This window comes from Bos grunniens, chromosome 2, assembly GCF_055505025.1.
Source record: "Bos grunniens cultivar Pamir isolate PY7600 chromosome 2, Bosgru_T2T1.0, whole genome shotgun sequence".
Classification (NCBI taxonomy): domain Eukaryota; kingdom Metazoa; phylum Chordata; class Mammalia; order Artiodactyla; family Bovidae; genus Bos; species Bos grunniens.
The window spans coordinates 14,879,302-14,895,374 of NC_141166.1; the positions used below are offsets into that span (position 1 = coordinate 14,879,302).

At 55.9% G+C, this 16,073-nt stretch overlaps 1 protein-coding gene across 6 annotated transcripts; it reads left to right on the top strand.

Annotated features, from left to right (window-relative positions):
- Positions 1 to 495: 495 nt before the first annotated feature.
- Positions 496 to 11,278, top strand: TINAGL1 (tubulointerstitial nephritis antigen like 1). Of its 6 annotated transcripts, none has more exons than XM_086365455.1 (12): positions 496 to 784; positions 1,570 to 1,893; positions 2,807 to 2,870; positions 6,941 to 7,033; positions 7,245 to 7,359; positions 8,481 to 8,604; positions 8,689 to 8,839; positions 8,972 to 9,161; positions 9,273 to 9,318; positions 9,588 to 9,711; positions 10,619 to 10,664; positions 10,773 to 11,278. In XM_086365455.1, exons 2-12 carry the CDS (start codon positions 1,578 to 1,580, stop codon positions 10,911 to 10,913), a joined length of 1,410 nt encoding a protein of 469 aa, XP_086221581.1. In that variant the 5' UTR covers positions 496 to 784; positions 1,570 to 1,577; the 3' UTR covers positions 10,914 to 11,278. The 6 variants fall into 6 exon arrangements, with proteins under 6 accessions (XP_086221581.1, XP_086221578.1, XP_086221577.1 ...); XM_086365452.1 differs by having other exon boundaries at positions 510 to 784; positions 8,668 to 8,839; XM_086365451.1 differs by lacking the exon at positions 496 to 784 and adding an exon at positions 955 to 1,039 and having other exon boundaries at positions 8,668 to 8,839.
- Positions 11,279 to 16,073: the final 4,795 nt, after the last annotated feature.

Here is a 16,073-nt window from a genome sequence, read left to right on the forward strand (position 1 = left end):
CTGGGCCCAACCTTTGGAAGACAGGGGATTGCGCAATGGGGAGGTAAAAGGTGATGGCGGGCCTGGCGGGACAGAAGCCCCATTGTTTGGGGCCCAGGCCAGCCTGGGCAAAGGAAGGGTTTAAGCCTGGGGCAGGAAGGAGGGGGGCTCTGCAGGGGGTGCCAGCTGGCAGGGCTCTTGCTTTGGGACCCTGGAGGGGCGCAGGTGCTGAGCAGGATCACCCCCACCCCACCAGGGGGTGGATTTGATAGAAGGGGCTGTGTTGAGTGAGATGTCTGGGCTGATGGGGAGGGCAGACCCAAAGAGGGGTCTTAGGGCAGGGAGGCAGCTCCCCACCTCTCCCCCCGCCCACCACACCCACTCCATCCTCCCCGCAATCCCCCCGGGGAGGATGAGTCTCCCAAGGCATCTGCAGGGTCCTAAACTATCCTCCTCCAGATTCCAGTCATTCCTGGAAACCAAGACGGCTTGGGGAAGCTCCAAGGCTTGGGAGGAGGGGGGCGGTGCCCAGTGAAGAGGGGCGCGCAAGACTTTATTTATTACTGAGGGGTCTCAGGGGGACTTAGTCATTTTTGCCGCCCACACTCTCCGCATCATTTCTCTAACTTAGGTCCCAAACTCGGAACTCCGCCGCCTCCTAATCTCCCTTTGTCGGCGCAAGCCCCTCGGCCCCACCGCGAAGCCCACCGGGCAGTCCTTCCCAGGGTCAGCAGACCACTAAACGTTTCTACCTCGGTTGGAGCTGGTCCCCTAAGGGAACGGCTTCCACCCGAGACCCGGCAAGGTGAGTCGCGTGCTCACGATCCCTTTCCCCAAGTCCCGGCTTCGGGGGTTACGGCGGGGCGATTCCAGGTGCGAACCCGCTGGGGCCCCTCCCTTCCTCCGCCGGCCGGGGCGGCGCGCCCCGCGGGGCGGTACAAAAAGCGATCCCGCCCAGCCCAGCTTTCCTCACTTGACTTTGAGTGTCCCGCGGCGGTCGCGGGGAGCGGGGAGGCGGAGGCGAGAGAGGCAGCGGGGCTCAGCCCACACCCCTCACCAGGTAGGGCCTCTCCCCTGCTCGGAGGGAGAGAGAGAGTTGTAGACATAAGGAGCAGAGAGGAGGAGGGGCAGGCGGAGGGGCCGAGACAGGTGGCAGACAGGGAAAGTAGAGGGGGGCAGAGGGGCACAGCGCGAGGGACACGTGAGGGCACAAAGTCAGGGGCCCCCATCAAGGACCGAAGCTGGGCAGGGATCCAGGATTGAAGGAGACCTGGGGTTCGAGGCCTGGGTGTGGCCTTGGGGGGGGCACCAAGAATGCCACCGTCCCCACCTCCCATTCTGTGAGGTCCCCTGGCAGGTCAGAGAGGGACTCCACTTCTTGCCCAAGCTCCCTCCCCTTCCTGTAAACCAGGGCACATAGACTGTGGCTCCTCGCCCCTGTCCTGCCAGGGGACGCAGAACTCAGGGTCCCTGTTGGATCCCCGCAGACTTGCAGCCCCAGGAAGCAGGGGCGAGCGGTTCCCGGGGGTGCCAGGGAATCTCTGCTGCCCGCCACTTCTGACCCCTGACCTCTGCCCTCCCTGGGCCCAGGAGGCACCATGTGGCGCCGTCCACTGGGGCTGCTGCTGCTGCTGTTGCTGCTGCTGGCCGGCGAGTTGGGCGTGGGCGCCAGGCGGGGTCGTAGGCGCCGGGAGCTAGCACCCGCTCTGCACCGGCGTGGCATCCGGGACGCGGGGGGCCGGTACTGCCAGGAGCAGGACCTCTGCTGCCGCGGCCGCGCGGATGACTGCGCCCTGCCCTACCTGGGTGTGACCTGTTACTGTGACCTCTTCTGCAACCGCACCGTCTCCGACTGCTGCCCTGACTTCTGGGACTTCTGCCTTGGCGTGCCACCCCCCTTCCCCCCAATCCAAGGTGGGCACCAGACGGCCAGGGGTGGGTCACGTTGTCAAGCCCAAAACTCAGCAAGGCTCAGGAGCAAGGCTGATGCATTGGCGTTTCCAGGGGCGGCTTTGGGGTAGCATCTGGAAAGAGACCCGGCCCCTCTCTCTTTACTTCTGCGAAGCACTCACTCTGGTCTAACTTGAATCTCTCCTGTAAGATTGAAAAAGCGCCTGGGTCAGTGGGATTTTCATTTGCCCCAGGAGAAGGGCAGCCACCCATTTTTCCCAGTCCTTCCTGTCTCTGTATTCCAGACTGAGAAGGTGCTGGCCCCACCTGCTGACTCACTCTCAGACTGATAAAGCACACAAGCATTGGTCAGCGTCATTTTAGCAGTTCCTCTGCTTTTGCTCAGGATTCCTTATCCCTGAGATGGCTGGTCACACCTGGGAGGTGGGTCAAGTCTGTTCCTACCTTCAGCCCTTACCACCATCCACCCATCCCAATCCAAGAGGAGAATCACTTGACTTCCTTCCTACAATTCCACAGGGCCGCAGGTGTGCCTGGGTTGTCATCCCAAAGTGCTGTGTTATCTCAAGGCAGTCATGTGTCTTCTTTGGGCTTTGGCTTTCTCATATTCATCCCACTCCCCATCTCCAAACCCCAGCTCATTTAACTGGCATAGGATCTAAGGAATGTTGTGGCTGGCATCCAAGTGAAGCAAGAGGGATTTGGGTTAGAGTCAGTAAAGAACTTCCAAGTAGTGGGAAGTTGATATGTGACTCTCAGGAGATGTCTTACGTTATAGCTTGGCTTTGCTTTCAGTGAGGGCTGGTGTGTGTGTGTCTGGGAGGATTCAGGACACTAGACCTCTGAGGATCTGGCCATCTCAGCCCATTGTCCCTCGTCTTGGTTCCACTTCTCTTCCTGTCTTCCCTCCCACTAGGATGTATGCACAAGGGGCGCATCTATCCAGTCTTGGGAACCTACTGGGACAACTGTAACCGTTGGTGAGTATTTGGGACTTGGAGGCCGCTTGCCTGGTGGGCTTTGTGGCAACAGACTTGTTTCGCATCCTATCCCTGTCACTCATTTGCTGGTGGCAAGGCCTCAGTTTCCTCATCTGTAACATGGGAAATTTTACCTGGACCACATCATCTTCTACACCGGCATTCCAACAGCAGTCCCCAGGAGTAGTCAACTCTGGATGCCCGGCTTCAGGTGCAGCTCCTCCTGCCGGGGGCCGGGCTACTTCCCCTCCCAGCCTTTCTCGCTGTCACTGGAGAGTCCAAGAAGGGGGCGCCAGGAAGGAAACCTCTGACTGCAGCATCCGCTGACCTGGACCGGATGAGGGTCAGGGATGGCTAAACTGGCAGCCAGCCAGAGTGTAGCGGGGCCTTCCCTGGAATGTGGCCCCTCCTCCCTCCCCCACCCCTCCCCTCACTTCCCAGCAAGAGGATGAAGGGGTTGGGGTATGCCACTACCCTAATCGAAGGTCTGAGATGCGAGGGGGGAAGCCTTGAGTGCTTTAATGAAAATAAGGGGGACCCTAAGACTTAGAGCAGGAGGCCCTGCACCCACTCCACCCCCTGCTCTGGGACTGAGAGGGCCTCTGGGAGGAGGAAACTTTTAGGAATGCGTGATGCATAAGTGATTTCCATTGCCTCACTGGTGTGAGGGGTGCCTGGGTCACAGTGAGAGTGAGGATTTGTGTATTTCAGCATGTGTCAGGGTGAGAGTGTACGTGCACTCACGTGTGCACGTTTTGAGTGTATGTGACCTGTGTGTGTGTTCAAAAGATGGAGCACGCCTGCATGATTCTGCTGGTACTGATAGGATGGACATGAAGGGGTTAACACACTCTGTCCCTTCTCGGCCTGGCCACCCAGGCCCCCTCTGGAATGCCGGTACCTGCTGCCACCAGCCCTGCCTAGACTTGCTTGGATAGCCCTGGGGGCAAAGAGGGAGGCAGCAGGAGAGGACTGACCAAGCCACTTTCCTCCCAGTCCAGCTCTGGCTGTGTTCCCTGCACTTGACACCTGAGGGAGGGTGTGCGGCAGTGTCTGGGGGCCTCCCAGACTCTGGGAGCCCTCCAGGGATGTTTTGAGAGCCAGAGGGGGAGGGGGAGGACAAGAGCCTTCCTGAACCTGCCCACAGCTCCTGGGGCTGGAGAGCCCAGCCATACTGGGTCTTGTCCCCTTGAGGCTCCTTAAAAGGCAACATTGGAGGCGGGAGCCTCGGGCAGGCTCAGAAGGACAAAGTTCAGCATCTTGTCATAGCAGAGTTATGAGCTTGGAAAAGCATTGTAGAATTCACAGGATTCAGCTGTTCAGTTGACACCTATTAGAGACCTACTATGTGCCCAGCGTGGTGCTGGGTCAAGGAGATGCAGCCAGTATGCAGCAGACAGTCCTTGTCCCTGCACGGGAGCCTCGGTGACACAAATCATAAACCTGTCATTACAACCTGTTCCAGGTGTGATGGGGGGACAGAGGCCAACAGGGGATCCTAGTTCTGAGTGGGGTGGGGGTGAGGGAAGTCCACTCAGGAAGGGACGTTTATGCAGATACCAGGGAGATGAGAGCATGAGTGGCCCAGGCCCAGGAGGAGGGAACAAGGCGGGTGATGGCTGGTGGAAAGGCCAGGAGGTGGGACCAAGCTCATTGCAGCTGGAGCTGTGAAATGGGGAGAGACGCCTGGGGAGGTGCAGGCCATGTCCCCTGGGTCTCATAAACTGTGTCTAGGATGTTGCATTTTGTTCTAAGTGTCGTGGGAAGCCACTTAGGGAGCACACACTGATGTGTGTTGCTCAAAGATCTCATTGGCTTTAAGAGCGAGATGTGTGTACTGGGGGAAGGGAATTATAAAGTGTTAGAGAGCCTGGTAAGGAAGCCACTGCCGTGGTCCAGGGACCAGAGTAGGGTGATGGTGGTGGAGGGGTAAGAGGCAAGTGGATTCCGAGTCTTTCATGATGCTGGGTCTGCTAATAGGGGAGGCATGTGGCAGAAAGTAATCTTCAACATGATGTGGGTGCTGGGGACAGGGATGAGTAACGGTGGAGACGTCATGGACCACACGGAGTTCTGGCTTGAACAGCCCAGTAGATAAAGTGTTGTCTGAGTTGAGTATGTTGTTAGGGGGAGGAACAGGTTTGGGGGAGATAGTTTAGCCGTTTTGAGACGCCATTCACATACCCAGAGGAGATGTCAGGAGGCCAGTTGGATCTGAGTCTGAAACTCAAGGGGGCGGGGAGTCGGGGTTCCTTTACTGAGAACAATAATAGGAGATGACAATTTCTGAGCACATAACTTGGGCCAGGCCTTGGGCTTTGCAAGCTTGCCTTTTAATCCCTGGAAGTTGGCACTATTATTATCCTCATTTTACAGATGACATTTAAATAACTTACCTAAGGTCACACGGGCTTCCCTGGTGACTCAGTGGTAAAGAATCTGCCTGCCAATGCAGGAGATGCAGATTCGATCCCTGGGTCGGGAAGATCCCCTACAGAAGGAAATGGCAACCCACTCCAGCATTCTTACCTGGAAATCCCATGGACAGAGGAGCCTGATGGACTACAGTCTGCTGCTGCGTAGCTGCTTCAGTCATCTCTGACTCTGTGCGACCCTATAGACTGTAGCCCACCAGGCTCCTCTATCCATGGGGTTCTCCAGGCAAGGGTCTTGGAGCAGGTTGCCATGTTCTCCCCCAGGGGATCTTCCCAACCCAGGGATTGAACCCAGGTCTCCCACATTGCAGGGGGATATTTTTTTTTACCACTGAGCCACCAGGGAAGCTCCGAGCTAGTGTATGGGATCACAAAAGAGTCAGATACGATGCAGCAACTAAACAGCTAACAGAAGGTTCACTAGTTAGCTAAAATCAGAACCCTCGATTCGATTTGGAATCCGTGGTCTTTATCATTTTACTATATTGCCCCCATTCATTCATTCAACAAATATTTATTAGGTCCCTACTACGTGTTAGATTTTGTTTGGGGGCACTGATGATATCAAACAATACCTGCCCTTGAAGATATTCGATCCTATGAGGAAATAGGTATAAACAATATAAATAATTAAAGCTATAATACGTCAGACAGTGATGACAGGCTGAGGAGAAAATAAAGCAGGAAAGCAGGGTGGGAAGGGTGGCGGATGCTGAGACAGGGTGTTCAGGGCAAGCCGCCCTGACAAGGTGACATTTGAATAAGGACTTGGGAGAAGTGAGGGGGCCATGAGGACGCTTCCTCCCAGGAAGAAGAGCTCAAAGGCCCAGCGGCAGGAGCATGACTTGTGTCAACCATCAGGGGACCAGCCTGGCTGGGGCCTTAGGAGCCAGGTCTTGGAGGAGGGGCCAGAGAGAAGACAGATCGTGCGGGGCCTTGTTGGCATGGAAGGACTTTGGCTCTTATCCTGTCATGTGAAGCCAATGGCGAGTTTTGGGCAGGGGAATAGCATGATATGATTTGGGTTTAACAGGATCACTGTGTTAAAAATATACTGAAGGGGTGGGGCCCAGGGCGGAGAACAGTGAGGAGGCTGCAGCCTAATCCAGGTGAAAGGTGATTGGACCATTGTGGCTGCAGGAAAGAATGAGACACGGTTTGGATTCTGGATGTGTTTTTAAGGTAAAGTCAACAGATCTGCCAGTGAATCAGGTCAGCACGTGAGAGAAAGAGTCAAGGGTGCCTCCCAGGCTTTTGGCCTGCGCTCCAGGAAGGATGGAGTGGCTGTTTTCGAGGACTGTGGCAGGCACAGTCCTGGGAGTAGGGGAGAGCAGGAGTTCAGTTTGAGATGTGAGGAGTGTAACCTGTTAGACATCCCGGAGGTGAGGCTGTGTAGCAGTCAAGATCCTGGAATCTGGAGTTCAGGGAGAGATCTGAGAAGCAGATGTAAACTTGAGAATCATGAACTTGAAACTGACGTTTAAAGCCACCAGGCTGCATGGGATCACCTGGGGGGGGGGTCCTCTCGGAGGTGCTGATGTGGAATTTCAGGCCCACATGTTGACCTCCAAGGCCTCCTCCCTTCCAAGGACGCCCAGCCTTACCTCACTTCTTCCTTCCCTCCCGTTTTTCCAGTACCTGCCATGAGAAAGAGCGGTGGGAGTGTGACCAGGAGCCATGCCTGGTGGACGAAGACATGATCGAGGCCATCAACCACGGCGACTACGGGTGAGAGGCCCGCGGCGTGACCCCAGTGGGCACACGTGCACGCACACACAGATGCACTTTCTGCCCGAGAGGCGCATCCTGCCAGGGGCACCCACACTCAGATCTTATTCATGGGTACACTCAGCCAGTAGGCGTCTCTCCCACTCACGTGCGCATTCCTCCAGGGCCCCCAGCCTTGGCAGGCCTGTGACCTCCACCCCCTTTCTTTCAGCTGGCGGGCTGGGAACCACAGTGCCTTCTGGGGCATGACCCTGGATGAGGGCATTCGCTACCGCCTAGGCACTGTCCGCCCATCTTCCTTCGTCGCCAATATGAATGAGATTCACGTAAGTCCACCCCTGACTACAATCCTGCCATCTCCCTTTGGCCTATGACCCCAGGGACCCTGGCACCTTGTGCCCTGTTTCTCCAAGGACCCAGGCCCACTGATAGGCTGTGTGTTGTGGCCAAGTGACTCCCCTTCTCTGGGCCTTAAGTTTCTGCCTATAACTTGATAAACTGCACTGTAAGAACTGGTGCTCAGATTCAGAGTTTTGTGGTCCCGGCATCTCACCCTCCCTGGCTTCTTGAGTCTCCCCAGCTTGGGAAAAAATGTCATTGGTCCCAGTATGGCGGGGTCAGGGCCCCAAAGGGCCAGGAGGTCACCTTGGTATTTTGGGAAGGAAGGGACAGGCACTCCCCCAGTTTTGGCCAGAGAGCAGCAATTCTCGGAAACAAATGCCATCTCAGCAGAACCTCAAGGGAGTTGGGGATTTCTCCCTTCCCACCAGTGGGACCCTCTAGAGGGAGAAATAGGAACCAGACCCAGGACAGTTCCAAGGGTGAGGAAAGGGCGCTTCAGCAGGACAGGGCTGGGCCACATGCCGAAGGCTCTGTCTGTCATTGGCGGGCAAGGAGGGGCTGGTGTCTGGCTGGAGTGGCCAGCCCTGCAGAGGGAGTTCAGCTCAAGGCTGGGGTGACCAGACCCTGCCCCTGCCCTTACTCCCTGGGGCCTCTGGCTATTTTCTGCCTCCTGCTGTTTGCTTTGGCAGCCTGCCCAGTCACGGGACCTTACTGCTTCTTCCCTCCCCTGCCCTTTGGGGCCCGAATCCCAAGGTTCTGGTGGAAAGAAGGATGTAAGTGGATCAGAAGGTGCAGAGCAGGAAAGAAGCTGGAATGGAAAGTGGCCCAGTCACTTACCTGTTCCTGGCTTCAACTGCCTCACCTGTAAACAGGACTAGTCACTCCCCAGCTGACGCTAGGGAGGCACTAAATGGTGCCTGCCTCTCCCTCTGGGTCAAGGTGGAGGTTGCTGGAATCTCTCAGATCAAATCTCTCAAATCTTGGAGGGCTCAAGATCAAATTGCCGAAGGTTCTGGACTCTTGGGAGACCTCCCATGCCTAGGCCCCCAGAGGGTCAGGCTGGGGCAGAGGCAGGAGACAGACAAGAGTGGCCTTTGCCTTGCAGACAGTGCTGGGTCCAGGGGAGGTGCTGCCCAGAACGTTTGAGGCCTCTGAGAAGTGGCCCAACCTGATCCACGACCCTCTAGACCAGGGCAACTGTGCAGGCTCCTGGGCCTTCTCCACGGCAGGTAGGTTCAAGGGCAGGGGCTGGCCAGGTGGGAAAGGGGGACCCAGGCCTGACCCCCTGACAGCCCCTCTACCTCCCTTCCCAGCTGTGGCATCCGATCGAGTCTCAATCCATTCTCTGGGGCACATGTCACCTGTCCTGTCGCCCCAGAACCTGCTGTCCTGTGATACGCACAACCAGCAGGGTTGCCGTGGCGGGCGACTGGATGGTGCCTGGTGGTTCCTGCGCCGTCGAGGGTGAGCAGCAGGGGGCACGGACAGGGAAGAGGGCATAAGCAGGGGTCTCAGGAAGCGAAAGCCTGCAGGAAGGGCCTGGGCCAGGCTGCCCCATGCTCACTCTGTCCCCGCTCCCTCCTGCTGCCCCTGCAGGGTTGTGTCTGACCACTGCTACCCGTTCTCCGGCCATGGGCGGGACGAGGCTGTCCCCGCACCCCCCTGCATGATGCACAGTCGGGCCATGGGTCGGGGCAAACGCCAGGCCACCGCGCGCTGCCCCAATAGCTATGTCCATGCCAATGACATCTACCAGGTCACTCCTGCCTACCGCCTCGGCTCCAACGTAAGTCTGCACTTGAGTGAGGGGCAAAGGCAGGAGAGAGCTGGAAGCCTAACCAAAGGCTGGGGCCTCACGCCTGATGCATCGTCTCCTCCCCACCCTCTCACCCTCCAGGAGAAGGAGATCATGAAGGAGCTGATGGAGAATGGCCCTGTCCAAGGTAAATGCCCCTCATCCTGCCCTGTGATGCCAGAAGCTTGTGCCTGCTTGAGACTGGGCACTGCGGCATAGGTGGTCCCTACAGCCCTGAGCAGCGAGTCCACTGGGGCCAGGAGTGGGGGACTATGTCCCCTCCTCAGGGGTGGCACCTGGAGGGGGCACTTAGAGCCTTGGTACCAGAGGCTCTGGGACCTAGGCATGTATCTCCAGGCTTGGGCGTCAGTGCCTGTGCTGATGGGCTGAGCTACCTCCTCTGACCTCTGCCCACAGCCCTCATGGAGGTGCATGAGGACTTCTTCCTATATCAGAGCGGTATCTACAGCCACACACCAGTGAGCCTCGGGAGGCCGGAGCGATACCGCCGGCATGGAACCCATTCGGTTAAGATCACAGGGTAAGGGGCTTGGTGGGGAGGGGGGCTGGGGGCAGCTGGGGGCTCTAAACCTCCCTTGAATCCTTGCCACCTCTCTGCAAAGCTCCATTTCAAAGAGGAGGAAGCTGAGACTCAGAAAGAGGAGGTACTTGCCTCAGGGCACACCAAGAGTTAGGGGCCTTTCAAAGTGTTCTAGAACAGTTCCTTACACAACAGGAGAAATCACTCCAAATCAAATACAGACAAGGATTCAAGGGTTGCTCCAGCTCTCCACAGCTCAGGGCCTGTCCCAGCTTTGCCTGACTCACTGACTCATACCTCCAGCCCTCAGTTCCCCCACTGATGTAACAGGAGATGCTAGCATCATTGATTTCAATAGTTCAACCGATAAGATGTACTTTGTACCCACTTCCACCCCCCCCCAACCAGCCAGGTAAGGATGGAGAGCAGCAGATGTGTGCCCTTCTCCCCACTGTGGGTCTCTGGAAGGTGTAGGCGTTTCTGCTCCCCCTTGCAGACGTCCCTTTGTGTCCCATGGGGGACTTGGAGATGTGGGGACTGGGGGAGGTGCAGAGAGGGACAGCAGTGTGCCGTCCTAAGTCGCTTCAGTCTTTTCCGACTCTTCGTGACGCTATGGACGGTCGCCCACCAGGTTCCTCTGTCCCTGAGATTCCCCAGGCAAGACTACTGGAGTGGGTAGCCATCCCCTTCTCCTGGGGGTCTTCCCCACCCAGGGATTCTTTACCACTCGCGCCACCTGGGAAGCCTGGTGGGGCTTGGGCAAAGAGGGACAGAGAACTGCCCAAGTCCTGAGGGGGCACCAATTCACCAAAGACAACAGGGGCCTGGCTAGGGAAGGACGCAGTGGGGCGGGAGCCCCTGAAAGTAGGTGAATCAGCACCCTTGTGGCTCTGGCTCTGCCCGGCAGGTGGGGCGAGGAGACGCTGCCTGACGGGAGGACCATCAAGTACTGGGTGAGTCCTGGCACTGCGCGCCCTGCGGCTGCTGTCACCTTCCCCTGGCCCTCCTGCCCTTCTCCCCCACCGCGATTCCCCTCCTCACAGCCCCCTCTGCGTTCCCAGACGGCAGCCAACTCGTGGGGCCCGGCCTGGGGCGAGAGGGGCCACTTTCGCATCGTGCGCGGAGCCAACGAGTGCGACATCGAGAGCTTCGTGCTGGGCGTCTGGGGCCGCGTGGGAATGGAGGATATGGGACACCACTGAGGCCGCGGGCACCACACCGGGAAGAGCCCCCCTCGTGGGGCGGCAGCCCCCACCCCGCCCGCCCGTCCGCCCGACGGGACTCCAGGCGCCAGAGGTCTAATCCCTGCGCAGTTCCGCTGACGCAGCGCCGGGCCTGGGAGCCGCGGGCTGGCCGGAGCCCCCAGACCTCCCAGCGGGGCCGGGCAGAGGCTGGCCGGGGAGGAGGGAGACCCCCACGCAAGATCAATGAAGCCAGGAGAGCCACACACTGCCCCCCCGCCCCAGTCTCCGGCCCATGACCTCACCCCACCCTTGTACTTTTATTCTTCAATGATATTTATTTTTCTTTTCACTGTTTTAAAATAAAAGATACAAAGTATTGATAACTATGGTATCTTGAAACTTCTGGGCATGGAAATCCAGGCCAGAGTTGGAGTGGCATATGGGGGGACAGCAGAAAGGACTGCCTGAGGCTTTGCTGGTTGGCAGGGGTGGGGGTCAGGGGACCAGAAATCTTAGCCTCCATTCAGCCCGAATTGTCAGTGACCTTGGACACTGATCCACTGGGGGTGGGACATGGATGGCGTGGCCTTTGGCCCCCAGAGAGATGTGGGCCCGTGGGAACCACCTCTCAGACGCTGAGTCAGCGCTGCCTGGGGTGGGGGGCAGTCCAACCCACCAATCAGCAGAGCTGGCGCCAGTGCCCAGCAGGCAAGGGGGGCATAGCCCCATAGAAGCTGGAGCCTCTGTCTCTGCAGATCAGCTTCTCCAAGCCACCCAGGCGAAGGGACAGCCCCCCGCACCCTACCCCTAGGCCAGGTTGGGCCTGCCTCTGTGAGCCCTCTCTCTAGCCCATGTCCCCAGGCTCTCAGTGCCAGCGGAATTAAGTCCAGGCCTCACTCGCATTCAAGGCCATCAGGACCCACCCCACCAGCTTCCTCACCAGCTTCTTCACCCAGTGCCCGGGCGGCTCCAGAGTCCGCCCTGCTCCCTAATGTCCAGCACGCATGCAGACCACTGGGCATTTGCACATGCTGTTTTCTCTCAGTGCAGATGCCTTTCCATCCCACCTTCCCCTGTCGCACTGCTGTTCCCAGCCCAGCTCCAAGGTTTCTTCACTCAGACAGTACCAGGAGAGAGTAATGGATGTCCCAGGTGCTGTGCAAGGGAGCTATGGTTCCCCTAACCACCCCAACCCCCTTAGCATGGCTTAGACACCCCCTCCCTGGACTCAACTTCATCCTGCCCTTTCACTGGTATTTTACTATCTTCCTTATGCTGAAAGTTCCTTGAGAAACAGAGACTGGGTCTGGTTCACTAATGAGTCCTGGTACCCATACCTGTACCCTGGATAAGGTGGCGTTGCAGTTTGTGGGATGGTTGAATAACACGACCCATTCTTTCCTTTCCATTCCCTTCCCAAGCCTCTAGGCACAGAAGTCAGTATGGAACCCTGCCTTTCCAGAAGCTCAGGGAGGCTGTGCCTGGGGATGGTCCTCCCCTGGCAGCAGTCCTCCTTGCCCCTCAGCTAGAGTCACTGGAGGAGGCAGTAGGGAGGTGTATCCCCTGGAGGGCAGCCCCTCAGTGCCAGCCACGTCCCCCAGGCCGCCTGGGCATCACCTGAAAGGAATGTGGGGCGACCGATAAGCAGCTGCCTTTGTTTCATTTCCTGTTTGCTAGGACGTCCCGAGCCCGGCTCCCCTGGCCAGCCTGCTTGTCCCCAAGGAGCCAAGGACAGCCAGAGCCCTGGGGACAACGATGGGAAGGGAGTCCTGAGCAGGGCTGCCCGATTACTACCCCCTCTGCGGCCGCCAGAGAGGCCTCACAACTCCCACCCCACTGGAAAAACCCCGGTCCCGGGCGCGGCTGGAATTTTTCTACAAGGACCTTTGGCGGAAGCGGTGGGGGCTGGGAAAGGGAGGGGAGCAGGGGCGCGGCTGAGTCTCCAGGCTCTAGCTCTGTCTGCCGGGCTGGGAGGCCTGACCCTGTGCGCCCAAGTAGGGTCAGCCAGCCCTTCCCTAGCTTCATGGACCAAGGAGCCCAGGCCTGAGACCCTCCCCCCCAACCCCCCTCAAGAGTGCAAATGGGGCTGGGCAGGGCTTAGCGAGTCTCTTAGTAACCTCCACCAGCCACCTCTGGTTCTCTGATATTGGCAATGGACTTGTAGGTGTTGTGTTTTAAGTCTTCTCCACTGGCAGCTCTCAGGACTCAGACACTGGGTTTGTATTTATTTTATATTTTTATTTACTTTTTTAATTTGGGTGCACCACAATGCGTGTGGGATCTTAATTCCCTGACCAGGGATAGCACCTGCAGCGCCTTCATTGGAGGTGTGGAGTCTTAACCACTGGACCACCCGGGAAGTCCATGGACATGTGGTTGTAAAGAAAGAGACAAACCAAAGACTTCCAACCAGATTACTGCCCTTGAGTCTGTCCATAAAGAAATCCTGGCAGCCCAGCACCCTGCTCTGTGTTCTGAGGCTAGTCCCTTACCCTCTCTGGGCCACGGGCATGAGTCCTTAGACAAACCTGGGTTTGAACCCCTGCTCTGCTTGTTCTGCACTGGCTGTGTAATCTTGACCTTTCAGAGGCTCTGTTTTTCTATCTTTTGTTGTTGTTCAGTCACTTAGTCGTGTCCGACTCTTTGTGACCCCATGGACTGCAGGACGCCAGGCTTCCCTGTCCTTCACTATCTCCTGGTGTTTGCTCAAACTCATGTCCACTGAGTCGATGATGCCATCCAACCAACTCATCCTCTGTTGCCCCTTTCTCCTCCTGCCTTCAGTCTTTCCTGATATCAGGGTCTTTCCAATGAGTTGACTTTTCACATCAGGTGGCCAAAGGGTTGGAGCTTTAGCATCAGTCCTCCCAAGGAATATTCAGGGTTGATTTCCTTTAGGATTGATTGGTTTGATCTCCTTGCTGTCCAAGGGACTCTCAAGAGTCTTCTCCAGCACCACAGTTCGAAAGCATCAATTCTTCAGTGCTCAGCCTTCTTTATGGTCCAACTCTCATAACCATACATGACTATTGGAAAATCCATAGCTTTGACTATATGGAACTTTGTTGGCAGAGTGATGTCTCTGCTTTTTAATGTGCTGTCTTGGTTTCTATCTTTAATGGGGATAATAGTACTCACCTCCTGGAGTTGTTGGGAGGATTAAAAGAGACAAAACATGCTAAACATTTAGCAGCATACTTGAAAAGTATTAAATGGTAACAGCTCTAATCTTTTAAAGGGGGTTGGACTTGATAATGTAAAAGCTTTTTGTAATGAGCTAAACATTTTTTAGTGCTTAACCATAGCCTCTGACAGCATGTTGTTCTGAGTGTTTTGCATACATTATCTCATTTAAAGGACAGGAAAGCCTGGCAGGCTACAGTCCATGGGGTTGCAAAGAGTCGGATACAACTTAGTGACTGAACAATAATGACAACAACATCTCATTTAATACTAAAAATAAACTTCTACTTCCTTTTTTTGCAGATAGTTGAGGCAGGATTAAACTCAGGCTGTCTAAATTCTCATACTAATCAGCTCTGTACTAATAGTGGTTGTTTGGTACTGTTAATCCAATTTCCCTAAGTCCTTTCCCTGCATGACAAACTCTTAGTCATCCTTCAACACCCAGCTCAAACATTCCTCCTCTGAAAGCTTTTCATAGTACCCATCTTCTAGACCTCCAGAGATTCTAGCATACACGCCTGGTGCGTGTGTGTGTCTCAGTTGCTCAGTCGTGTTTGACTCTTCACGACCCCATGGACTGTAGCCCGTCACGCTCCTTTGTCCGTGGGATTTTCTGGGCAAGAATACTAGAGTGTGTTGCCATTTCCTCCTCCAGGGAATCTTCCTGACCCAGGGATTGAGCCCATGTCCCCTGTGTCTCCTGCATTGGCAGGTGGATTCTTTACCACTGAGCCACCTGGAAAGCCCAAATTCCTAGTACAGAGGGGCAATTTTTCCTCCCACAAATCATTGCAGCAGGAGTTTTTTTTCCTTAGTCCTATCTTTCCTAAGCACCAAATGTTCCTCTTGGGAATTCATTCTGGTCTCCTGTGGAGCTCCGTGGGGTCCCCAGGCACCTGACTTTCATTTTCTGTGAGCTGCTGAGTTACATCCCTTCACTAGTGCTGATGCCTCACATCTTCCTGGTATCTTGCCAAACCCCATCCTTGCCTGGTGCCCATTAAGGGAAAGGAATCCATGCCCCCTGAGCCTGCAGTGCACCAGACCTCGGGCTGAGCGCTGCGTACACTTCAGCTCATTTGATCCTACACACAACCCTGTGAGAAAGATATCTTTAGAAACCAAAGCCAACCAGTGATGCAACTCTGGGAATCTAAGAGAGGAGTGAACTTTCAGATTGTGAGCAGGGCTAGTGGGCCCAAGCACAGCCAGAACTAGGAATCTTAACCTCGCCAGGACTCACATTCTCTCTCTCCCTCTCTAGACTAACTCTGCTATTAGGAAGGACATTTGACCAATGACAACTCCTGAGCCTTTCACATTTTCACAGCTGTCTTCTCAGTTCTGACTCAAAACAGAACGGAACAGGGAAGGCTTCTGATTGGCCCAGCTCTAATCTCTAGCCAAAGGACAGGATCATAGATGCCATGACCACCCTGGATGAACCAGTGTTTGGAGGAGGAAACCCCAAAGAAGGGGAAGACTGCTGTTCCAGGGGAAAGAAGAGATGCTGACCAGATGACCAAAACAGTCCACAACAGCCAGGGGTTACTGTTACCATCATTGGACAGATAAGGAGATAGAGGCTCAGGGGAACGTGGGATTGGTCAGGTCACTTAGCTGTTAAGTGGTGCCACTGGATACAACCCACATTGCCTACCACTTGATTTATAGATCAACCCAAAGAGATGACTTTGTAGGTCAAAGAGTGAGAGATTCCTTCCCAGCTTCTCCCTGAGGACTCATTCCTGAGCCCTGGAGATAACTTGTCTAGAATTCCATCCATTTTATGAAAATTCTGTGGCTCTGACACTAACACCCAGGGTAGTTTTCCCAAAGTAAAGCAAGACTGAGTCTGAGCAGGGCTTCCAGGAGAGCATCCTGCTTTCTGATCCCAGGGGAAGAGCGTGGTCCCCATCATGGGATGTGATGAGATGGTTGAATGGGAGCTGTTTGCTGGGAGACCAGAGGTATGAGTGAATGAATGGATGC

Bases quoted from the DNA above. Each gene is read 5' to 3' on its own strand.
- TINAGL1 (XM_086365452.1), top strand. From the start codon at position 1,578: ATGTGGCGCCGTCCACTGGGGCTGCTGCTGCTGCTGTTGCTGCTGCTG. The intron at 8,840-8,971 runs GTGAGCAGCAGG...CTGCCCCTGCAG, and splicing joins TGGTTCCTGCGCCGTCGAGG to GGTTGTGTCTGACCACTGCT. The intron at 9,319-9,587 runs GTAAATGCCCCT...CTCTGCCCACAG, and splicing joins GGAGAATGGCCCTGTCCAAG to CCCTCATGGAGGTGCATGAG.